A 25,857-nucleotide genomic window follows, 5' to 3' on the forward strand; every position below is an offset into this window, starting at 1 on the left:
AGAGTATCTTTCAGCATGTGCTGCTCACTTGATGACTTTGGAGAGGATGTGGTTGTGGCTTTGACAGAAAGGAAGCTTTACAGCGCTGCCTAGATGACAGATGGAACGATAAGACCCCAAGCACCTACGCTGCCTTTCGAACACCTTTTTTTGTGAAAAAAATCAACTACCCTCCTTCTTGTTACTCTTTCCTGGACTCGTGCTAGGTGTGCAGCGGGTCTGGGACCGGCGAACTGGGTCCTGGAAGAGAACCGTGCCCTGCCGAACAATGAATAATTGCGTTCTCCTGGAAGAGCAGCTGATCAAAAAATCCCAGCAGAAGAGAAGGACCTCTCCCTCCAACTTTAAAATGCGCTTCTTTGTTTTAACCAAATCCAAGCTGGCTTACTTTGAGCATCGCCACGGGGTACGTGAGCCATTTTCTCTCTCATTTTAGTATTGAAAGGAAGGGGGAAACTGCATATGTTGTTAAATCCCATTAACCCAGTACTTCTGGTCCTGGTACAGCAATGTCTACAGCAATGTCTACTCAAACCAGCTACTAGCTGAGGGCCCAACACTGCATTCCTTGCCTACCCAAAACTTCCACATGGGTCAGTGGTGGTTTGGTGTGTAGAAGGAATTGAGGCTCAAACCTGGCTTTATCAAAGAAATTTAAAGAAATCTGACCTAACTGCCATCATACAAGATGTCTAACAGATGCTATACGGGGCAATTCAGATAGATACTGTTGTTGGTGGGTGGCGTATTCTGATCAAGGTTATAAAATCGGATAAAAGTGATTCCTGCTATACATTTCAATTTCATTTGGAAAATAAGACAAACACATTTTTTCACTGGCTATTCATATACAGCAAAAGGTTGATTCTCTACGAGGAGACCATTCCAATGCTTGTTAATGAAAACTCCCACTGTCAGGTTCTAACAGGTTCTTTTGTTTTAGGGAGTAGGCTTTAAGAAGGGATATGATATGCTCGAACTAAGCACACTTCTCTATGTCTCTCTATACCTGATTTGTTAAATATAACTATGAAAAGAATTAGAAGCTAATGTGCATTAGTAACCTTTATGAGTGCTTTTATCAAAGCAAAAATCCCACCCCTTCTCCTTTAGTACATACAGGGGTATACGATAGGCTCCTTCATCCGCTATTTGTAATCTTATTCAGTTTGTTTGCCGGGGTCATCAAACATGGATACCAATACGTTACTTTACATTAAGGTTAACATTTATTGCTATTTATAAGTGTCGTTTCTCTCCAGTTTGCGCAGCCATATTTCTTTTGCATTTGTAAGAATACGTTAAAGCAACATATTATGCATGTGTTTTTAAAAATACAATATTTAAATTATAAAAAACATTATTGCTGTCTAAGATATATATTTCAGTTTGACTGAGACTATCTGTGCTGTGGTCCAAATGTTGTCATTTGAAGAGTTAGGATGTCATTACAACTACTTAGCATGGTGAGACCAGATACAATTTTCTTATGTGCCTAAGTGATTTAGGAGCATCAGTCTCTCTGGGTCTGATTTTCAAAAGCATTTAGTTGCCTAAAGATGCAGATAGGTGTTTTTCAAAATCCTCCTGCATGCCTAAGTTAGTTAGGTACCTAACTTCCATTAAAAGGCACCTAACCTGGTTTGACACTTTTGAAAATTCCATTAGGCATCTATCTGCATCTTTAGACACCTAAATGCCTTTGAAAATCAGACCCATTGACTTTCAGTAGGACAAAAGCGTAGTCACTTAAGTGCTTTTGAAAATTTTACCCACTAGCATCCGAAACTCTGATGAGGCAAAAATGGGACAACGTATAGGGTCCCTTACAATAAACATATTGAAGCAAAATTTTCAAAAATATGTCTGTTTACAAAAATCTGAGTCTACCAAGATAATTACAGCATATTTGGCACGAAGAGCTGAGGCGCTTACCTTACCTCAAATTTAAATATACTGAACCTGAGCTTCACTGGGTGTAACTTGACATAGCTCCATTTAAGTCAAGAAGCTATGCTGAGTTAGACCAGCTGAGGAGTTGGCCCTGTCTATCACTAGGTTTATCTGCTGGAGGCATGTATATACAACGTGCACACGGCTATTCGTATATACATCTATGTACATATCCATAAATGTAGGGCCTGATACTCCACTGTGTTACATTGTATCAGGGGGTAACCGTGTTAGTCTGAATCTACAAAAACAACAAGGAGTCTGGTGGCACCTTAAAGACTAACAGATTTATTTGGGCATAAGCTTTCGTGGGTAAAAACCTCACTTCTTCAGATGCATAGAGTGAAAGTTACAGATGCAGGCATTATATACTGACACATGGAGAGCAGGGAGTTACTTCGCAAGTGGAGAACCAGTGTTGACAGGGCCAATTCCTCTACATTTACATTGGTTTTGTGCCAGTGTAAACCATCATATCAGGTCCATTCTGTTAATAAAACCCCCTGGTGCAAAATGGAGAAGACATTAGTGCAGATAAGGACCCATAGCTCTGAAGATTGTAATCCTGTACAGCCTTCAGCATTGCCCTGCGGTCTCCATTCCGGAGAGACTAGTTCTAGGCCTGAAGCCTATGCTACACACCCTTTCAGTCTTCGCTTGTCTGCTCAGTCTTCCAAGGACTAGACTGACACCACCAATTCTTTTCACAGGCGGTGGGCCAGTTTAGAATTAAAATACCTGCCTGACACAATGGCTTACCAAACGTCTGAAATCAATGAATACATGCCTCAATGTGAGGGTCTCTTCAGATGTTCATTGTAATCCTTTGGCAATGAATATGAACAGAGATTTTTCTAGAACATCTCTACAAGCGTGGTACAAAGATTGACTGTGTGTGTTTATTCCTCTCTTTGGGCTCAACACTGCAAGGTACTGTGCATCCTGGCCCCATCCAGCCGGGAATAAGCACATGCTTAACCTCAAGCAAAGCACTTAAACACGGGTTTAACTGTAAGTGCATAAGTAGTCCCACAGATTTCAACGGGACTGCATACACTTACCGTTAAGCATGCCCTTAAATGTTTTGCTGAGCTGAGACCAAACCAACCAGCCCCTAGCAGTATCAAGCCCTTTTTGTGTATTACAATGCTCACAAGTATAAAAGGACATTGAGCAAAGCTGTGACAGTTAAAGGGACGAAAGTAACTACATCAAGGAAGTATTCAGGGAGAAGTCCGTCAGCAGTATCCAATGTTATGGGCACCATAAAGGCAAATTTTTCAAATAATCGTAATGACTTTTTCTATTATAAGACAACATTCCAGAGACAGAAAGCTCTATTCTCCCCTTGCTCTGAGTGCGCAATTGCCATCAATGCTAATGGAAGATATTTACATACATCAGTCAGAGAATGAACCCCAAAATAACTAGCAACAATAAGAGGCTGTGTTTTCTGAAATTCATTATACAGTGCACAATGCATGGCTGTCTTAGCATAAAGCAGAGCCGTGATAATAGACGCATGAAGTCCATCACAAGCTCCCTTATTATAGTACGCAAATCACTTCTAAAAGCAACATTTTTTGTTGCTAAGGGCCGATCCTACAACTACTTATGCACGTCAGTAGCTGTACAGATGGGAGTAGTCCTATTGCGTGCATTGTAACAACTTCCGTGACTTAGGTTACTCGTGTTAGGGACCAATCCTGCAAACACATGTAAGTAACTTTATTCCTAACAAGTCTGATGAGACTACACCCATGGTTAAAGTTACTCATGTGAGCAAATGTTTGCATGGCTGGGCCCTAGGTTTGCATTATTGAGAGGGAAGCAAACAAGTGAATCCCTTGAGAAATGTTCCCTTAAGGTCAGATTTTCAAAGTTATTTAGGGGCTTGTAGACACGGACTATGGTGGGATTTTCAAAAGCACCTAAGCAGATTAGGCACCTGTCTAGAGCATAGGTGCTGGAACTAGGGGTGCTGCCGCACCCCCTGGCTTGAAGTGATTACCATTAGACACAGGGTTTACAGTTTGGTTTAATGGCTTTCAGCGCCCCCACTATGCAAATTGTTCCAGCGCCCCTGGTCTCGAGGCAGATATAGCAGAAGGATGGTGCAGTAGTTAGGGCACAAGCCTGGGACCCAGTAGACATGGACTTAAGTCCCTGCTCTGCCACAGACTCCCTATGTGACCTCGGATGAGTTGCTCTGTGCCTCAGTTTCCCAGATGTAAAAATGGGGACACTAGCACTGCTTCCCAGGGATGTTCTGACAAACAGTGTCCATGTAGCAAGCACTCATGGAAGAGTCTGGATCTCTGCCTCATTTGCTGATACCTTGCTGGTAGAATCGTAGGACTGGAAGAGACCTCAGGAGGTCATCTAGTCCAGTCGCCTGCATTTATCTAGACCATCCCTGACACGGGTTTGTCTAACCTGTTCTTAAAAACCTCCCATGATGGAGATTCCACAACCTCCCTAGGCAATTTATTCCAGTGCTTAACCACCCTGACAGTTAGGAAGTTTTTCCTAATGTCCAACCTAAACCGCCCTTGGTGCAATTTAAGCCCATTGCTTCTTGTCCTATTCTCAGAGGTTAAAGAGAACAATTTTCTCCCTCCTCCTTATAACAACCTTTTATGTACTTGAAATCTGGTATCATCACGTTCCCGCTCAGTCTTCTCTTTTCCAGACTAAACAAACCCAGTTTTTTCCATCTTCCCTCATAGGTCATGTTTTCTAGACCTTTAATAAATGTTGTTGCTCTTCTCTGAACTTTCTCCAATTTCTCCACCTCTTTCTTCAAATGTGGTGCCCAGAACTGGATGAATACTCCAGTTGAGGCCTTATAAGCACGAAGTCAAGTGGAAGAATTACTTCTCACATTTTGCTTACAACACTCCTGCTAATGCATCCCAGAATGGTGATTCATATTTAGCTTGTGATCCACTATGACCCCCAGATCCCTTTCTGCAGTATTCCTTCCTAGCAGTCATTTCCCATTTTGTATGTGTGCAACTGATTGTTCCTCCCTAAGTGGAGTACTTTGCATTTGTCCTTTATTGAATTTCATCCTAGAACCATAGAATCATAGGACTGAAAGGGACCTCAAGATGTCATCTAGTCCAGTCCCTGCACTCAAGGCAGGATTACATAATAACTAGACCAGGGGTTCCCAAACTTGGTTCGCGGCTTGTTCAGGGTATGCCCCTGGCGGGCCGTGAGACACTTTGTTTACCTGAGCATCCACAGGTACGGCTGCTTGCAGCTCCCAGTGGCCGCGGTTCGCCATTCCCGGCCAATGGGAGCTGCGGAAAGCGGTGCGGTCCGCCAGGGGCTTACCCTGAACAAGCCGCGAACCAAGTTTGGGAACCCCTGAACTAGACCGTTCCTGACAGATTTGTCTAACCTGTTCTTAAAAACCTTCAATGACAGGAGATTCCACAATCTCCTATTCTACCACCTATTCCCAGTCAACAAATCTCCATGTATTTACAGGACCTTGTGCTTTCATAACAGTTTGTATTTGCCATGGATGTGATCAGAGATAATGTGGACATCAGTAAGAGGAGCTGAACAATGTTTTATCAGGCGTTAGATAGAAACATGAATCCATACCAGGTCATCAGTTTTTAAGAAGAGGGCATGATCTGGCCCAGGCAAAAATGTGAAGATGAATGGTTATTTTATGAAGCAGCTATCAAATGGACAAAACACCCTTATATTAGTAACAAAAGTATGAGAACGGGGAAAGAGGCTGTTTCTATGGTATAAAGCCGGCCTTTGCATTGGATTGCTTACTTTCAATGTCAAAAAGCCAACATACCTTTGCAAGGAAGGTTATGGGCCTGGTTCACCACTGTTTTAGGCCTATGTAACTCCAACTCCGATCGAGAGCATTGCAAAGCTGGAGTAACGCAGTGGTGAATCAGCCCATTGTTTGCTAAGTGCGTTGAGTTGCAGGCGCAGATCTAGTGTAAATCAGCAGAGGCTCTGTTGACTTCCCTGTAGTTCCTCCTGATTTATAGTCCTTCAGTGGAGCTGTGCTAGTTGGTGCCAGCCGAGGGTCTGGCGCACAGGATTTAAACTAAGTAAACCCACCTTTTCTGTAATGGGGATGCCAGCCAGCAAGCCGACCACATTAATCCTCAGTGAAAATTTCAGCAAGTAACTTCACAACAGTGGGAGATTTTTGGATGGAATTTGTTTTGATCAAAGACTTCGTTGTCCCCTGAGAGATGACATTTAACATTGGAAGGAAAATTGCACAAAGGTCTAGTTTATAGAGACGAGCCCAATGAAACATACATCATACGGCGCGTAGCACAACCGGGCTCTGATCCTGTGGGGGCCTGAAGGTGCTGCTGTAACTCGTTCTTGTTATTTATTATTATTCCGATGTTTTCTAATCTGCATTCAGATGAAACGTTTCAATTCCGATAGAGGACGCTGCCCTGATTCAGTGTCTTCACTGAGCTCAGCAAACAGCATGTGTGCATCTTTCCTAACGGAGAACTGCCCCTGTTCCCTCCACTCCTGGGGTGGGTGTTTCACGGTGTGGTGCACTAAAGTAATTCTCTGCAGATTCTTGGAGGGACAACCTAGCAAAGGGCGGCTAGTCTCCGGCCACCCTGCTCCACAGCTGCAGAGCCGAGTGCCTGCTGGGGCTTCCAATTGTCTGTGGGGAGTGGAGATAGAGCAGCAGAGGCAATGCTCCCCTTTTCTGCCCCAATTGCCCAGATCCGTGTCCCCAGCCCTGCCGCTTACACCAGTGGAGGAGATCTGGTGCCAAGGGATGTTGATACACTGGCACGCACTGTATGGTTTGAAGCACTCCGCGTACAGAATACCTCCAAGTCCCACACACATCAGAATACAAAACAGAACAGTAAAGCAAAAATGAAGGATGCTGTCGCTCAAGCAGGAAAGCAGAGGACAACATAGCAGCTAAGACAATTATTGATCCCAATGTAAGTAGAACTATTGAAGATTCCATAACAAACTTATTGAAAGTTCTGCTATACGGAATATTTCCTACGACAGATAGCTATGTCTCAGCACTGGCACACACTGGCCATGTTACCATCTTTTCACGTGTCAAATAAACAGCCATATCGGAGTATTAAAAAGCTAAACGTATCACGCAACTCAAAGTATAGGCACAATAACCCAGAGTCTCATGCAAAATCTCAGTAACATCACTGATATGTCTTCCACCTTCCTCTGAAGCATTTGGACTGTCCACTGTCAGAAATAGGATACTGAACTAGACAGACCATTGGTCAGCTCTGATCAAACAATCCCTACATGCCTCATAAAAAAACGTCGTTTCCAAGTCGCGGCAAAATATTTAATCCAGGGCAAATATCATCTGTCAGCGACACCAGTCCAGCTTTCAGCACTTCTTAATTCCCTAATAATAATATAATGAAAACCCTGCATGTAGCAGTGCTACTAGATGGAAAGTAACCACATAAATGGAATATTCAAGGATATAAATTTCATCACAAACTCTCAGTGATAACATGTATTAACAGGATTGTTGTCATTGACGTCACTGCGGTTTCTAATTATTATTTACAGTGTCCTGTAATGTTACATTTCGGACATGGTTACTGACAGAGAAGGTCGATCTAAGCAGCAGTGTGAAAACCAGAGGCCATATTGTACCATCCATTTTTAAGCAGAATTTGCTCAGGCCAGCTCCCAGTGAAGTCTTTCCATTGAGTTTCATGGCAATTGGATCAGGCCCAAAGCGTGACACCTGCAGGACAAAAACATTCCAGTAATTAACAAACATGCTGTTTGCCAGGCATGCTTAGAGCAACATTGTGCTTTTTTCCCTTTCCCTCTGGATCCCTTTCATGGCCCGGATTTCCAGTAGCTCCATTGACATCAGAGGGACTATTCACATGCATAAAGTTAGCTGCATGTTTAAGTTCCTTGCTGAATTGGGGCCTTTTCCCCATTTTCCTCAGTCCATCCTCAAAGGACTTGGTGCCTCTTTCCTTCCAGCAGTGCAGAATTTGCAGTTGTTCCCAAGGCAGCCGGCTAGCCAGAGCTGCTCCTTTACATGACCAGAGTGGCTCTTAGAACTCAGATCTCAACTTCCTTTTGCTGTCACTACAGCACTGGTCTCCTGATGTTAATTTTACCAGGAGAGGAACTGGAACCGAAGCCCCAGATCTGACCACCCCTTACCACTGAGAAATCCAGGTCTGAGCGTGGCGGCTTGGGATTTTATTTTGTCACTTGACTTGCAGAAAGAACTACGTGTAACTAGGGTGACCAGACAGCAAATGTGAAAAGTCGGGATAGGGGTGGGGAGTAATAGAGCCTATATAAGAAAAAGGCCCAAAAATCGGGACTGTCCCTATAAAATCGGGACATCTGGTCACCCTACGTGTAACTGAAAAGAACATTGAAATATTGTGCCTGAGTTTGCTCATGAGGGGCATTTGTTTGCTTCTGTCCTTGACTAAAATGACATGTCTGTATAGGATGCTCCCTTAACTAATATCCTGAAGGCTAAATTCAATTGTTCCTCAGTGGCCTGTGTATGGAGTGAGCTGCATTGCAACATCCCAGGACAATCCCCGGGAAGGAATTCTGACTCAGAGTGCTGCAATTCCTTCTTTTGTTCCCCTCTTGCTCTCTGGGGTCCCCACTCCATACCCCTTCATTTATAATCCAGGTTTCTGCTCTATTTTGCAGTTCACCAATCCAGGTCTCCGATGTCACTCATTTCTAAATCTTCTTTAACCTATGAGATCACTCATCTTTCCCTTCTCTCTATCTCCCATCCTGTTTATCCTGCGTTACTTTCCCCTTTTAGGTGTGGGTGGGGATTTCTGAAGCATTAAATCAGTACTATAGTTTTTCTTGAGACAACGTTATAAAGTCCTCGGGCGAGCATTAGACACTTTTCATTTGCTTTTCGTGTTCAAAATCCTCACTTGAAGGGGAAGATGAATTGGGTCCCAGTCCATCAAAGCACTAAAGCATATGCTTATCATTAAAACCACGTGTTTAGTTTCATAGACGTCAGTGGGACTGCGCATGTGCGTAATGATAAGCACATGTTTAAGTGCTCTGCTGCATCAGGTCCTCCACTATTTTTGAAGGCTTAAGCATTTCATCCTAAAATAACAATGTCATAATTTAGATCAGGTCTTAGTAAAGTTATTTAAAATGAGCTGAAAGATCTCTGCTTTTGTTCAACATTAATCTGGTTTTAAAGAACAAATAGACCCATTAGCATGTTCTATCTATTGACCTACCTACTTAGTAATAATGCTTTCGCACTTCAATAGTGACTAATATCTTGAAAGCTGTGCACGTACATTATCTGTCTCTACACCATTGTAATATCTACACTATATCTTATAAATATTTACCATGGTCATAGAATGTTACTAACTTTTTCTTTTGGGATTAAGCATATACATATACTGTTGTAGACAAAGCAATAAGAACAAGGGATGTATACAATATATATTTCTGTATCATTTCTAGAGGTGAGTTTGGATTCCTGTCTTCCCTCTGTGGGTTCAGAGAGACAGGCATCTCTACTTCAAATCACTTATCAAGCGTTTTCAAAACCGGTACAAATACATCTGTAGACACGATTTTTAATTTCAGCCTTTGCTTCCTGCTTTCCTGCTATCACAGACCAAACATGCTCCCAGGAACAACACATGCCGTTGTACTGTTGTGACTGGGTAACCTTGATGCACATGGATCAAGAATAATTTAAAGTGTGGTTGTGCCCTGAGAAGTGACTATGTAAAAATGTCACCTTCTTACCGCTCCCTGTGTGCATTCAGAGTCACGTCTGCTCACTTTGCCGACAAAAATAATTGTTTTCTGCTTTTCACTCCTGTTAGCCCGGCAGAACCAGCTGAGCTAGGAGAGAAAGAGGTGACCTCTGTTCCTTCTTGTGCATCAAGGACAGAGTTGTTTACCAAGTTCCATTCGTTTACACAATGGGGTCCCACAGGTGTAACTAGAATTATACAACTACAGTTTGGCCTGCAGAAACTTGCTTTCAGGGGACGATGCATTTGAAGGAAAGAGCCCAGCTTGACTGTTAGGGTCCCAGGTTGAGCTTACAGCATCGACAGTTAGAAAATGTGCTTGAAAACTGACCGCATTGGACATGGACACCACTGAGAAGCAATGAACGTGGAAGCCCACAATTCCATTTTTAAAAATTCCCTTGGAGTAGAATTGCACTTTACCACTAACACATTATGGGTGAAGTCCTGGCCATATTGAAGTCCATGGCAAAGCTTCCATGGACTGGAGCATATAGCACTCCTTCATTAGTTCAGTGATGTTCAACCAGCACTCTAGATACACTGGATAAGTTCATTCCAACCAGTCAGAGAACTGATTCCCTGACTTAATGTTCGTACAACCCAGCTAACACAGGAAGGGCAACATGTAAATCTGTATGTTACATATAATGTGGAGTGGTTAAGTATTAGTAATAAATTGGATCAACGGGGGACTGCACAGCGAGCTCTGCCCTCTCTTTGAGGTAGACGTGTAATTAACATGACCATTAATAAGAGAGAGAGATGTAAATCAAAAGACAATGCCACCTCCAGCTACAACATGCTTTAGAAGGGTGAGGGAATCTAAACATGTCTGCAGTGGATGCTGAGTTACAGCCTGCTGCTATTGTTAATATTCTACTATTAATTGCTGCTCTAAAATGTATTTCATGCACAGTCTGTGCTAGCTGCATACAGGCGTCACATGTTTATTTCTTTTTCTTGTCTCACAATAGCTGCATGCTGCCTCACAGAAAGAACAAGTTGTTTTGGTCTCACCACTAGAAACCCACAATGTGGGAGACTCTAGCTTCTGCTGCTGCTGCTACATGCTGAGAACAGCCAGAGCAGCTGGGTGGGATAAGGAGGGAGAGGTGACAGGGCAGGCTTGGACTGGGAGAGTGTCTTGGCATTCCCCAGCCTTGCCGGATCTCAGTGGAGAATCCCAATCACTTCCTCATCAGAATGGTTAATTAAGTATGATTGACTTTCATGCAGTGTCTTTACTGATCATTTGAACCCAGAATCAAATTCATATCTTCAACTAAATTTATCTACCAATGTGATATATGCCATCATGTGCCAGCAATGTCCCTCTGCCATGTACATTGGCCAAACCGGACAGTCTCTACACAAAAGAATAAATGGACACAAATCTGACACCAAAGACCAGTAGGAGAACACGTCAATCTCCCTGGACACTCAATAACAGACTTAAAAGTGGCAATTCTTCAAAAACAGACTCCAACATGAAACTGCAGAACTGGAATTAATTTGAAAACTGGACACCATCAAATTAGGCCTGAATAAAGACTGGGAGTGGATGGGTCACTACAAAAACTAATTTTCCCCTGCTGATACTCACACCTTCTTGTCAACTGTTTGAAATGGGCCATTTGATTACATTGGCCTCATTCGCACTACAAAAATGATTTCCACCCCTTCTTGTCAACTGTTGAGAATAGCCCACTTCCACCTTAATTGGATTGGCTCGTTAGCACTGATCCCGCACTTGGTAAGGCAACTCCCATCTTTTCATATGCGGTGTATTTATACCTCCCTACTGTATTTTCCGCTCCACACATCTGATGAAGTGGGTTTTAGCCCACGAAAGCTTATGCCCAAATAAATTTGTTAGTCTCTAAGGTGCCACAAGGACTCCTCGTTGTTTTTGCTGATACAGACTAACACGACTACCCCTCTGAAACCTAAATATAGACAGTGACAGTTGGGGGAAAGGGAGTTAAAAGCTTTATGCCAGGGAAACGTTTTGGAAGTCAGTGTTGAGAAGTAATTTCTGTATCTTTATCTTACAGGTAGCAGTAAATTAACGTCCCCCTTAATCAATCAATCATGTGCTCACAGTAGTGTCTCAAGTGCCCAGCCAAGATTGGGGCCCCACTGTGTTAGATGCTGTACAAACAGAACAGCAAGCAGTCCTTCCCCCAAAGAACTTACAGTCTAAACAGACACAGCCAAGGACAGGGGGAAGGAATGTAAGATACAAGCCGAGCGATCAGTGTAATGGCGGCAAACAGCATGTTAGTGCATTGGTTTTTATTGTGGGGGGCTGGGGTTTAGTCAGGCGGGGGGTAGCTAACAGAAAAGGCGAGGGAAGGAAGCAGGGTGAGGGGACAGAGGGAGACTGGGCAGAAGGGGTCTGGAGCAAACAGCCAACCAGCCCACAGCAGAGAAAGTCCAGTCAGAACTTCAGGAAATATGATCAGTGTCTGGTGGTCCCTGCTTAAATTGCTCCCACAGCTTCAGTCTCTGGCTGGCTCCTGCCTGCAGTTTCTTTCCCAAAGGCCACATGGCTGTGTGGAAGGGAGACCCTGCCAGGGTCCCAGTGCACCTTTTGCACAGCTCTGGGACCAGGGATGCTGGTGGGCTGGGTTGCTCTGAGTGGGCGCCTTTCTGGGAACCAGTGAGGAGTGCTGTGCCCTCAGCCTTGCAAGCTATGCAGATGAATTGTGCAGGGCTGGGTGAACCCACCGGTTTCCGTTCGCCTCAGTGAATCTTATGGGGGTGTCCAGTTCATATGGTTTTCAAACCCACCACCCTCAGCTTCTGCTTGTCAGAAGAAAAAACTCAAGGCAATGGTTCTGATAGAACCATTTGAACCAGGTGAGCGCCATGAAATAGCCTCAAGTGCCCCCTCTGCCTCCCAGCGGGCCCTGAGCTCTCACCTGAACTTTATTTGGCTACACGACTTGTGACGCGTCCATGCAGACTCTGCCCCACCTCCCCTTGTCATCTTCGTGTCTTTCCCCCTCTGTCACTGTCCCCACCCAACCTCCAGTTTCTGTGGCCCTTTACCTTCCCCTGGGTCTTCACAGGGTTATCTTGCTGGACTACTCCACCCCATTTCCTCTTTTGGGAGGCTGTCCAGGAGGCCTTCTTCTCCCAGACCCCAGGCATCTCCTGGAGAGAAGGCAACCCAGCCACATTCGTTCTTCAGCGGCAGGTATGGGAATCCCTTCCTCAGTGTTGCTGCTGCTGCTGAGTTACATCTTTAGCCAGACTCTAAGGATACGTCTACACTGCAATGGAAGACCCTCAGCACAGCTGCGGCTAGCGTGGGTCAGCTGACTTGCGTTCTCGGGACTCAAGCTGAGGGGCTGTAAAATTTCAGTGTCGACATTTGGGCTTGGCTGGAGCCCAGGATCTGAGACCCCACGAGGTGGGTGGGTCCCAGAGCCCAGGCTCCAGCCCTAGCCGAAACGTCTACACTGTTATTGTTAGCCCTGTATCCTGAACGCCAAGAGCCCGAGTCAGCTGACCCGGGTTTTTTATTGCAGTAGACAATACCCTAAAGGTCAAGGATTCCTAACAACACTTCAGTACGGGTTTACTTAGCCTCTGAGAGAACTTAAAGGGCCCATCATCCAACAGCAACGAGAATGTTTTCTGGTTCTGTCACCACTTACCTGAGATTGTCTGAGGGATGATCCTCAAAGAGGTGGGCAGAGGGAACCGGTCAGGTGGGCAGAGGGAGCTGAGTAGCCGGCCAGTCTCTTTAGCTGACAGATACGCAGAGCTAAAAGCCCCCTGGCCCACCCTCTCAGAAAGTGACCAGCGGCAAAGGAGCCCTGTGGGAGGGCTGATTTTCTGATGGAAATGGAACCACCAAACCAAGTCAACCTCTGCTGCTGTGGAGGTGAATCCTGCCCCTCCAGGCAGCCAGGTACCACAGGGCCCCAGATGCAGCATGAGGGCGCAGGCTCTGAGGTACCTGGCAAGGGATCTGCACGCCTTGCATGCATCCCTCTCAGTCCCAAAGTACAGGGCGCTGGAAGCAGGACAGGAACAGGGGTGGGCTGGTAGCAGTGCAGATCCAGGGCCCAGGGGAATATTCTGGCCTCCCACCAACACTGCAAGACCCTACTCTGGCCACTCAGGCTGAGCCCAGCAGGGAGGGTTCACCCCTTTGAGATCAGTGACACTTTCCTTCACATAAGCAAATTTCGCACTCTCCACAAAACCCCAAATGGAGCTGAGCGACGCTTGGCTTTGGGTTTCATTACAAAACTTTCTCACCACTATTTCTGGATTCTTGTGTCGCTGAAGTGACACAGGCCCTGGTACAGCAAAGCACTGAACTTTAAGCACCTGCTTCATGTTCTTGACTCCAGTGGGACTTTGTCGCAGGGTGGGCCTCTACCTCAAAGCGCCCCCCTCTAGTAAACTGGACAGCTGCCTCAGTTTCCCCTTCATTCCCCCTTAGAAAGGAATAAAGTCTCTCCGTGTCCAACCCAAAGAGCCACCTCTGGGCAGAATTAATTCATGGACACGTTCAGTAAGCCGCAGAACCCTCAGGATCAAACTGTTCTCTCAAAACCCCAAAGCACAACAGGGACAGTCACAGCAGTTAGGTGTGCCCCTTCCAGGGAGATCATTGCCTGGTTCCCCACCCGAGAGCCGCTTTCCACGCTGCTCACAGTTTCTTTGCCCTTGTTCCAGGGCTCCACTGTCCAGGCTGCCCACCTGCGAGTTACCAACAACTTGCTACCACTGCCGCCAAGTCAGGAGAGCTCCCCACAGTGTTCCACTCCCCAGGCTCCCTTGCCTGTGAGTCCTACCGCTGCTCCTGGGATCTCGTCTCCAGCATCTGCCCTCTTGTTTCCAGGCTCAGCTTCCCCTGACCAAGCCAGTTCCTCCCCTTTGCCCAGGGGCCTCCTCATGAGCCCACCTGCAGCTCAGCAGGGTTCCTCAACTGGCCAGTGCACACCAACAACTTTAAACTCTCTGCGCTGTCGCTCATCATCAGGAGTGCACTGTCTCCTGGAGCTCACTCCCCATAGCTCTCACCAGCTGCTCCAGTATGCCTCTCCTTTCCTTCTGAGCTTTCACCAGCCCTTCCTATCCCTCTCTATGGCCTAGATACCCTCTCTTAAGCCCCGTTGGGAGACAGGTGCATTGAACCCAGCTCCCTCTTAAAGGGGCCAGTCACCCTGTAACAGACAAACAGAGGTTTAAAGTTAAGCATGTGGTTAAATGCTTTGCTGGATTGGGGCCATAGCTTGAAACCCCAAAGAGTGAGCTAGAACTCAACACACTCCTACTTGCCCTGGCAACAACCACAGAATCCTGTGAAATCAGTGGAGATGGGGTTACCTAGGGAGGTGGCGGAATCTCCTTCCTTAGAGGTTTTTAAGGTCAGGCTTGACAAAGCCCTGGCTGGGATGATTTAGTTGGGGATTGGTCCTGCTTTGAGCAGGGGGTTGGACTAGATACCTCCTGTGGTCCCTTCCCACCCTATGATTCAATGATTCTATGATCTGGGAGTAGCAGGAATAATGCAGATTAGGAGCGTGGTGCATGGAAGCTTTGTGCTGTGCTTGATCCTGTCCAGTGCTGTTAGTCCCTGACTTTCACGAGCGCCCTTCAGCCAATAATTAAATAAAATCAATAATGCTGTACGTGTTCATTTGCAACATGTTATACTTCACCTAGGTATGTGGCCGCAGTGTACTATTGTGCCTGGATAAGTATTGATGGAAAGCGTGCAGTAGACACTGAAGTATTTAGGACAAACTAGCTAAAATAAGGAAAAGGAACTGACGACCCAGAAAGATGCTGCCCATGTATGTAATTATAACATAGGCAGGCTGAGAATAGCAAACAGAAAGCTATGGGCATGTTTTACTTCAGCTGTCTGGCCCTTTTTTGGAAGGAAACACTGAGGTTTTCTGAGACCACTTTAAAGAGGCTTTTTATTTTTCTTTGCAAAATGGCACCGTTGCTTTTGTGAGATTAGTGTGCAATCGGGCATCACCAAGTCAGGGCTGTGTTTAGCTTCCAGGCCCGTTGCTCGATCGGGCATGGTTTGTTCCAGTGGTTTGTGCTGCGGCAGGACTGTAATTGCCTTCTTCAGTCCAATTCCCGGTCTGTTTGAGGAACCCCCGGGCACTTAGTTGTTGAAATGCACATGACAGGTGATGAGGACTGTAGGACAGGGACACAGCTCGACACAAAGGCTTCACTCTCCCTATTCCCCACAGCTAGGAAAGGTATCAACACAAATCAATTTGCTGTACCTCAAACAAAAGGCAGAGTACATGACCAGAAAACACTGGCTCCGAAAGACTTGTGGTTATGGCCTCAGATGTCAAGATAATAAGGTGAGGGAGGACTTAGTGTCAGCTCTGGGCTAAAACAAAATGGAAGGTTTTTACAGGCTATAAGCAATTTAGTGGCTCCTGGGAGCGGGATAAGGTCCCAGGGGCAGCACGAAGGAAAGAGTGATCTGCTGCTGTGGAGGGGAGACTGAGGCAGAGGAATAAATAGGCGAGAATGAAAGGAAAGAGGCAGCAGGTGAGAGAAGTGGGGTGAAGTGAGCCCATGTGAAGTTTAGAGTTATCCGTGTCCTGCGTGAGGCTGTGTCTACACTGGAAGGCTTTGCTGGTTTAGTCATGTTGGGGAAGCGCTCCCTTTGGGAATATATCAAAATACCAACTATAGCTCAGCCCAGCACCCCCCGCCCCCGTGAGCGAAACAAACTATCCACAAAAGGGCAGATTTGTCAGTATAACTTAGGGTGACCAGACAGCAAGTGTGAAAAATCGGGACAGGGGGTGAGGGGTAATAGGAGCCTATATAAGAAAAAGACCCAAAAATCGGGACTGTCCCTATAAAATCGGGACATCTGGTCACCCTAGTATAACTGCACCTGTGCTAGAGGCTTTTGCAGGCACAGCTCTGTCAGTCAGGGATCACACCTCTTCACACTCCTGACCTCAGCAAAAGCCGGCTAGTGTAACCATCGGCTGAGTTACATTGTAAGTAGTGTCTATATTAGCTCTGCTGGCCATGACAAAGGTCTCAGCAAAGCCAGGGAGAGTGGTACTGTTCTTCTCTTCTCATTCTTCATGACTGTGAATAAATGGCTGAAATTTACTCCTGAGCAGTGAGGCCAGAGTGGGGCCTTGTGCACAGGATGAACCTCACCCTTTGTGATCAGCTGCATTATCTGCTTCGCTGAAATGATACACAGGTAGGCAGCTGAAAGGTAGCAGTGTAACAAAAGATACAAAATAGTCTCACAAGCCCATTTGTCAGCACGTTGATCAAAGCTACAGGTTGCTTTAGAAAAGCAAAAGCCCTTTGCAACATGGTGTTCTTGAAGCACTGCGGGCTTTTGTCATCGCAGATCTGAGCTGGAAGAGAGCTACAATGTTTAATCCCGGCTGAAGAAGAATCAAAACAGGAAACGAGTTTTGCTTCCGAAGAGCAAATGTTTTTGTACTGAATCCTTCAGAAGAATGCACTACATAACAGGCATCTAATTAGGTCCTGTCTACGGGACACTGATGTTTTTCTAATCAGTCTCACTTGTGAAGCTGCAGACAACTTGATCATGAATGCTGAGTGATGATTAGTGGAAAAGAAATTAACAGAGCTGTTGAAATGCAACCATTTTGCTTTTAGGAGTTCGAGCAAACATTTTCTTGGGGATCCCTTTTTCTTCCCCATTCCAAGCCTATTTATCTATCTAGTGTTTTCCAATGAACAATAGTACACTGGAGCTGGTCAGAAAAATTAGTTTTTAAAGGAAATTTTGAAAAACAATGTTTATTTCAAGATTTCTTGTAAAAAACAATTGTTTATTTTTGACAAAAACTGAAAACCCAAATGGAAAAATGTTTGGTTTTTGAAAACCAATTTCAGTAAAATATTCCATTTTTGGTAAATATGCTCAGTTTTTGAAAACCAAACCCCTAAAATTTCTACCAAAAGCTGAACTGAAATCCAACATTTTTATTGAAAATTTTTCCAGTTTTCGTTTTTCAGTGTAAAATTAGAAAATTTCTAGCACAATGAAAATTTTCATTAACATATTTTGGTTTGGTAAAAAAGCCATTTTTTCTAGAAAAAATGTTTCAGCAAAAAAAGTTTGACCAACTCTATAATGCTGTGTTCAGCCCTTTACTTTTTCAATGTACTTTTCAAACAAAAGGTTTTGATCCTACTCCTTTAAAGTAAATGACCAACCTGCCTTGACTTCACAATCAGCCTTTGCCTAATTACTCAATTAATCTTAATTAGCCAAATCAGAATTCATAACCAAATACTTTTCTTTCTCTCAGAAAAAAAGAACTTTGAAGGGCTCCATTGAACTGTCCAGGATCAAATGCGTTGAAATTGTGAAAAGTGACATCACAATTCCCTGTAACTATAAATATCCTTTCCAGGTAAGTCTGCCTATACCAATGATATTGCTTTCACAGAAACTAGCTCAAAATGTATGTAGAGGTAAACTAACAGCGTGGCAGTGATATATAATAGCAAAGGGAGAATGTAAGGGGGAATAGATATGCTTTCAGCTAAGATGTGAAAAGAAATAGAGAATTGAAGACCGAGTCTTTCCATTGACCGCATCAGTGGTTTTCAACCTGTGGTCTGCAGACTCCTGGAGTGCTGCAGATCATGTCTAAGGGGTCTGTGAAAGGTTTTTGTTACCGTAGAACAATGGTTTTCAACCTGTGGTCCGCAGACTTATGGGGGCCCATAGACTTTCTCTAAGAGTTCCAAAGGGGTCCTCACCTCCATTTGACATTTTTTAGGGGTCCGCAAATGAAAAAAGGTTGAAAACCACTGGACTACACAAATACATAGACTTTATGGCGAGAAGGGACCATTAGATCATCTAGTCTGACCTCCTGTATAACACAGGACACAGGATTTAATCCAGTTATTCCTGTATTGAGCCTAATCACTTGTGTTTGACTAAAGCCTCTTCCAGAAAAGCATCCAATCTTGATTTGAAGCCAACAAGTGTTGGGGGGAGCAGAAGGGGCAATCCATGTCCCTTGGTCATTTGTTTCAGTGGTTAATCACCCTCACTAGTAGTGAATCACCCCACTTTCTGTGGGTTTTAGAGCAGGCCCTCGGTGAATAGGAGACGTGCAGGAAGGCTGTTCCAGATGGGAGGAGCACTAATGGAGAAGGCTTTTAGGTAAACAGTGGTGAGATTGTAGAAGGACCAAGAGGAGACAGTGCGAGGGAAGAGAATGGAGAAAACATATTCTCTAGTCTACAAAGATACATTTACCTTTCCATCAAACTAGAAATTCCATAGTGTTAGGTGGTTATTCCGTTTAGAATTCCCATTTGGCTCTGTTACCCAAGTTGCCAACTCTCGCAATTTTATCACAAATCTCATGATATTTGGCCTTTTTCTTAAGGCCACAGCTTCTGGAGGCAAGTGAATACAGGAACATCTCATCTGACTTGTTTATTAAGTACATTTCTAGGCCTCACAGTTGCAGAGAAAAGCTTGAAAATGTGACCCCCCCCCCAACGCATCCTACAGAAAGAAAAGAAAAAGAACCCAAAATTTCTTATTACATAAAAGCTCATGATTTGGGGGGCTGACTCATGATTTTGAACATTTGGGGTTGACAATGATGTATTCCTAATGTAGATTATAGATCAATTTCTAGCACATTAATCTAAACACTAAGAATGCACATTTATCATATGCCTTATTGACTAATAATTGTATAGAGGGCTTTGTTCACAATGGGTGAAGTGCCCCTGTTTTGAGCCGTGGAGTACACCAGCTCATAGGGATATAAGAAGGGGGAGCAATTAACTCCCAGCACAGGACTGGGATCAGAAGATCCCAGCTGTGCCGCAGACTCACTTTGCGACCGTAGAGACGTTACACAGCTCACATCTCCAATAGCGGCTTCATTTTATAGGTGCCCAACCTTAGAAACTGGGGGCTTTATCTTCAGAGGGGCTGAGTACCCGCAGCTCGGATTGAAATCAGCGGGAGATGAGTGTCTGTCCAACACCCACAAATCAAGGCCCCACTGGAATGCTAAGCCCCTTTCTACCAATGAGGCCCACGGTGCTGAGAACTGTTGAGGGCTGGCTGTTACAGGAGTGCTCTTTACATAGACAGTTACCAGATAAAGCGCCAGGTCCTCAGAAAGATACAGCCTTGTTCAGATATTTTCTAGGACCAAGAGAAGTTGGTGTTGTGCACTGCAAATGGCTTCTGGTGTGAGGCTCTTTACCTGGAGCGCTTAACAACAGCTACACCAGCTCTGTGCCATCTGGGAGCTGCCACAGGCTGGGGATATTCACCAGCTTCCAGTTTCTTTGCGTCACTGGAGCATGGCCCAGAATTAAACCTGGAATTGTTTCCTGGAAACACCAATATTTAAAAAGAAACAAACCCTTCGATCTGTTTCTTTCATCTGAATTCTTGTATGTGGCCATATTGCTTAAAAAATAAAATAAAGCTGGGGTAGAAAGCTGGATTCGCTCTGCAGAGAAAACAGGTGAACTCCTTTTGAGATATGTGACAAACTTCATACGTGATGTGAACGACACATGGAAGTTGCACCTGCTAATAGCATGTCTGAATTTTGCCCCGGAGATAGTTCTGTAGTGTTCTGTAAGAGCACATTAAAAAAAAAAAGTCAGCTGTATCCTGCTGTAGAACTGCTATGGAACCACCAATGGTTTTGTATCTTCCTGTGGCTTGTTACATGAGGCAGCACAGTGCAATACGGCCTGTATTGTACAGGATGATTATTTTTTTTGCACACTTCAGAAGTTTGCTGCAGGTTTGAAAAAGCAACTTATCCAAGCAACTGTACAAGACAGATCAGCACCCATCAACAGAAGAATACCTCAGAGGGAGCAGGAGATATGCCTTTTTTCTATTTTTTCTTAGAAAGGTTATAATTCATCAATGTAAAGGGAATAATTCAGGGTTTCCACAGCTGCACAGAACTTGGGTGTGTATGTGTGTACGCATGTATGTGCTAAAAAGCGTCAGGACGAAGGGATCAACAGAGGGATTGATTCTTTAAAATAACAGTTATAAACTCTCACCATTCCTCCCATACGACTGGGGATAGTGTGTAAGGACCAGCTGACATCTCACAGAAGTCTCTATTTAGAGACTAGGAGCCTAAATCCCTTGGCTGCTTTGGAAAATTTTACCCTATTTGCTTAAATGTCATGAATGCTCAGCATTTCTCTTCCCACATTTGTTCAGAAGTAGGGACAACTTTATGAAAACAGCATCTTTGTTTCCTAGTAGTTCTCTTGCTTCTGCAGCTTATTTCCCATCCAAAATACTAGAGCCAAATTCTGCTCAATTACACTGGAGTAAATCCCGAGTAGACCCATTGAACTCAATGGAGTTGCTCAGAATATACACTGGTACAAGTGAGAGCAGAATTTGGCTCTAGGATTTCAGGTGAAGATAAACTGCATGAACAGACACACTGCTAAGAAACAAGGATGCTGCTTCCATACAAATGTTAGTAATAGTAGAAGTTGAAAATAGAAAATGTAGGGCCAAAGTGTCTGCTGGTGGAAGTGGCTGGATCCACACTAATTTCACTAGTGTTTCCTCCACAGCAGAGAACTTGACCCCAAAGAATGTCTGGGCTGAATTCTTTCCTGCCCAGTATTCCCTATCAATTTTAAATAAACAAACCAAGGTGCTAGATTCCCTTGGGATTATGAGCCATTTCTGAGAACACGGTGGCTGTCACATTTGCCTACATAGTCACGGCACTACTGGTATGTAACTCATTGGTATGTGAGGTGCTTTGAGTTCCCCTGGATACGAAAGACAGCAGGAGCTGTTTCTAATCACTGGCTTGCTTCTCTGGTCCCCTCACCAGGTTCTTCATGACAACTACCTGCTGTATGTGTTTGCACCCGATCGAGAGAGCCGGCAAAGATGGGTGTTTACTCTGAAAGAAGGTAACCTTAGTCCTGTGCGCAATCGAATCGAATCTCCGAAGTCACTATTCCAACCCCGCTTCCTCAGTAGCCAGAGACTAGACAAAAATGACAGCTCAGAGGGAGTCAAATGCCTTATATTTGCACATGCAGAACAGCACTTGTGCAGGTGGTTATACAGCATGGTGGCAAATTTTAGGGGCATCGTTTCAGCAGCCCTTGGAAAAGTTGGTGCATGGGGAGGTTTTGGTTGGATCTCACTGGCAACATTAGTTAATTAATACATTGTCCTAACCTTGATTCTTCTTATGCTGGGGGGAAAGGGGGTATTTTACTTGATTACTTTTTTTTTTGTATATATAAAGAGAGTTTTTGGTGTGTAGAAAATCTTTCAACCACAGTTAGGACTCTTTGTTTGAATAACAATCTTCCTAAAGAAGTCGTTATTGGGAGGTTTATTTGTGGATGGCTTATATTTCCCTCTCCTCTTGTATTTATTTCCTTCCCTCTTATATTTGTTGGGATCATTGTGTTGATTATGCAGTGAAAGTGCGGTGAGCACTGCAATGCGAAAGGACCACAGTGCTTGCGATAAGGGAGGTCTTGTTTAGTAACACGGATTGCACCAGCCCTCCCGTTAACCTTTTCCTGGTTTATAACACAGGCTGTTGCAATGCGAGGGGAGTGTTCCATTTATTGGGGAAACATTTGGCCTTGCTATGAAGTGCATTGTTCCTGCATTTACTCTGCAATCATTTACTTTGCAAGAGGCTGCTATTGCTAGCGCTCCGCTTTAGCACTTCCTTTAGTTAAACATTTCATAACTTCATCTTCACAGGGCAGTTTAACAGGCCCGGGTGATGCAGGCCTGCAGATTTTCTTTTTAAATAGTAAAAAGTTTTTTTACACAGAGAGCACTAATTTCAAACATGGGACCTTTAATCCCTCACGAGGACAGTCAGATGGGTATTTAAGCATGTGAATGCTAAATGTTAAATGCCAATTTTGAGCCATACAGCTAATACTGTAACTGAGCCAACAGTAGTAACTGACTGTATCCTATACATGCGGTACAGTTGTGGTCTCTTATAAACATCTTTGCTACCTGCTATGTCAGGTTTTCTATTTTTTACGAGTGCTTTTTTTTTGCCTTTGTTGTTAAGAATTTAAAGAGAAACACTTTGCTAAGGTTCTAGTCTTCCCCTGTGCAATTGCATAACTTCTATTCATGTTAATCAGGGTTATTTGTATCATACACTCCTTACGTGAGAAAGTAGAACATTTCAACACAGCTGGCTGAAGATACTCACAAAAAGAGGGTTGTCATCAGCGTTCATACCCTTTGACTGAGGGAAAACAATTTTCCTTGAAATTCGGATGATTTTTACTCACTTCCACTGGTCGTTATCAGAGCTCGCGTCAGTGCCACATACCTCAGTTTGTAGTATAAATCCTTTTTAAAACAAAACATTTCCTGACTTCTTTCAGAAACCAGGAACAACAACAATTTGGTGCCGAAGTATCATCCAAATTTTTGGATAGATGGGAGATGGAGATGCTGTGCCCAGACAGAGAAGCTGGCAGCCGGGTGTATAGAATATGACCCCACCAAGGACGGTATGGGATTCATTACAAATGTTCTCAGTCTTCGATATGTCTATGCCAAGCAACAGTAAAATTCATCCCACCTTGTAGAAAGCACTGAAGAATACTGTGCTACATTTCCAGGGAAGAGAAATGGTGCCACCTTCCCAGGATGTGCCTTATCCTCGTTTTCCTATCATCCTTTTTAAATGGTATTCTTTCCTCTGAATTAAAACGGACCCAGTTACCTCACCAGGGTGTTAGGTGCTGTCCTTTGAATGAGGTGTAAAACCAAGGTGCTGACCACTTGTGATCAGGAAATGACCCAGGTCAATTCTCTCAAGAGAAGGGAGTTTGCTCCTGTGTCATGGCAAAATCATATTTTATTTTGTTCTACCTCCATTTGCCCTGTGGTTTCAGCTGAGAAAGTTATTCTCCACTTCCTCTTCTGAATTGGCTGTATAGTGCTGCTAGGGGGAAACAAACGTTGCATTCTACCAACAGCTGCTTTCCACTGCTGCCTGGGCAACCCCCATACAACACCTTCAGGTCGAGTTCTTCTGGTTGAAAGATGCTATGCAAGTGTGAGGGTCTTTTTTTACTTCTTATCCCAACAGCAATAAGGAGCCAAGCCTTGTTATTCTGAAATTAGGTTGTCTTCTCTATACCTCAGCCATTTCGACGCCACTTACACGGCTCCCTGATATGCTTCTCTGGTTTTGTCTAGATTGGTTCCAAATTAATTTACTTCATTTCATTTCAGCCTCCAAGAAGCCTCTTCCTCCCACTCCTGAAGATAACTGGGTGAGTGCAGCGAGGCAGGAGAAGCCTCAGCAGTGGCTTGTCTGATTAACTTGCACCGGGGGAAATGCCCCATTTAGGGGTCATTGCTGTTCAGTGCACTATTCTGTGCAAAGAGATTAGCACGCCCCTGATTCTTCCTGGATTCCGCGCTTCTCTTGGATTTTCACCTTTGTCTTTCTCAAACTGTGTATGAGCAGCACCATGTTAGGAGCTAAGTTTGCTCAGGAAGTTGCAGTTTCGCTTCACAAATGCACAGCCGCTGTGCAATATTTTGCGTTGTTGCGAGAGCAGCAGGAGCACCGTTCTGCTCAGTCACCCCCACACTGAAACACTTCACGCTTATTCCACGTCAAAGGTTGACAAGCTCAGCAGCACTGATAACCCGTCCTCATGTTGCTCCTTCCCCAGGCAGCCGGGGTTGCTGTTGTCCAGAAGGGCTGGGAATTTCTGAGGCTTTGTCTTCACTACCCGCCGATCCGGCGGGTAGCAATCGGTCTATCGGGGATCGACTTGCCGCGTCTAGTGAAGACGGGGTAAAATCGATCCCTGATCGCTCTGCCGTCGACTCCGGAAATCCACCTCGGCAGGAGGCGGCAGCGGAGTCGGCGGCAGCGCGGCAGCGGTCGACTTTCCCGCGTCCTCACCGCCAGGTAAGCCGACCTAAAATACGCAACTTCAGCTACGGTATTCACGTAGCTGAAGTTGCGTATCTTAGGTCGGACCCCCGCTGCAGTGTAGACCTAGCCTCAGTGATCCCAGCATCCCCCACCAGGGGCCTAGAGACTCAATCATTTTCCCATGTACATTTCCCACCATCGAGAAGATGAGATCCACTATGGAGGGTACATTTCACCGACTTAGCAGTTAATGGCTCCTTGCCCTTTATTTTTGTGGCTATAAATTCTGAGCCTGGTTATCGTTTTCCTTTTTTGCAGAGGTTGTTGCTAGATCCCAAGGATGCTTTAGCAATGGCCATATATGACTACAAGGTTCAGAATCCCCAGGAGCTGACCTTACAGCGCGGTGAGGAGTACTACGTTCTCGACAACTCTGAGGATCATTGGTGGATGGTTCAGGATAAGAATGGGTAGGTACCTTTGTCCTAGCAGCGCCTAAGTCATCTGTAAATCTGCTGTGTGCGTCCATCACAAAACACACTCAATAAAAAAATGGCTGAGGACCAGATTCTGGTACCCTTACTCACCTTGAGTAGCACCTTCCTCGAGGAGGGGTCCCATTGACTTCAGTGGAACAACTAATGGAAAAGGTAGCATTAGGAAATGCTTATGTATATGGAATCTGGCCTTTTCATTAAAACACATTCATTTTCATACCAACCCACAGCTGGCAACACAGGCCTACAGCTTTGGAAACCAGAATTCTGCAAAGCCTGCAGAGAATAAAGCCCAAACAGGAAGCAGAAGCCACTTAGCTCCAGTGTTTTCAGGATAATATTCTCCAGGTTACAGCACAGAACAGTTTTAAACTAGCTGAATTAATCATATTAACCCTGCAGCTCCCAAGCAGCCTGGTTCCATAACCCTAGCTGAAAATGAGTAATTCAACTGAAACGCTGGGTCTATGTGTGAGTAAGAACTAGCCGCAGCCCTGAGCACAGAGCCATGTGTAACTGCATGGAGCACTGTGCCTACGGCTGGATGGGAGACGGTTTTCCTGTCTCATGAGAATTTGTGAGGTTTTGAAACTTTTTCCCATCCCAAATCAGGATGAAAAGTCAAAATCT

General features: G+C 44.6%; 1 protein-coding gene across 1 annotated transcript in view; it reads left to right on the forward strand.

Annotated features, from left to right (window-relative positions):
- Positions 1–268: 268 nt before the first annotated feature.
- The window catches only part of ITK (IL2 inducible T cell kinase), a 40,329-nt gene continuing 14,740 nt past the window's right edge, over positions 269–25,857 (forward strand). Inside the window, exons 1-6 of the mRNA XM_065408998.1 lie at positions 269–406; positions 18,098–18,202; positions 21,665–21,746; positions 23,214–23,342; positions 24,073–24,113; positions 25,049–25,200. Coding sequence (XP_065265070.1) covers positions 269–406; positions 18,098–18,202; positions 21,665–21,746; positions 23,214–23,342; positions 24,073–24,113; positions 25,049–25,200 — 647 coding nt within the window. The remainder of the gene's footprint in view (positions 407–18,097; positions 18,203–21,664; positions 21,747–23,213; positions 23,343–24,072; positions 24,114–25,048; positions 25,201–25,857) is intronic.

The sequence above is a fragment of the Emys orbicularis genome, chromosome 8, assembly GCF_028017835.1.
Source record: "Emys orbicularis isolate rEmyOrb1 chromosome 8, rEmyOrb1.hap1, whole genome shotgun sequence".
Lineage (NCBI taxonomy): Eukaryota > Metazoa > Chordata > Testudines > Emydidae > Emys > Emys orbicularis.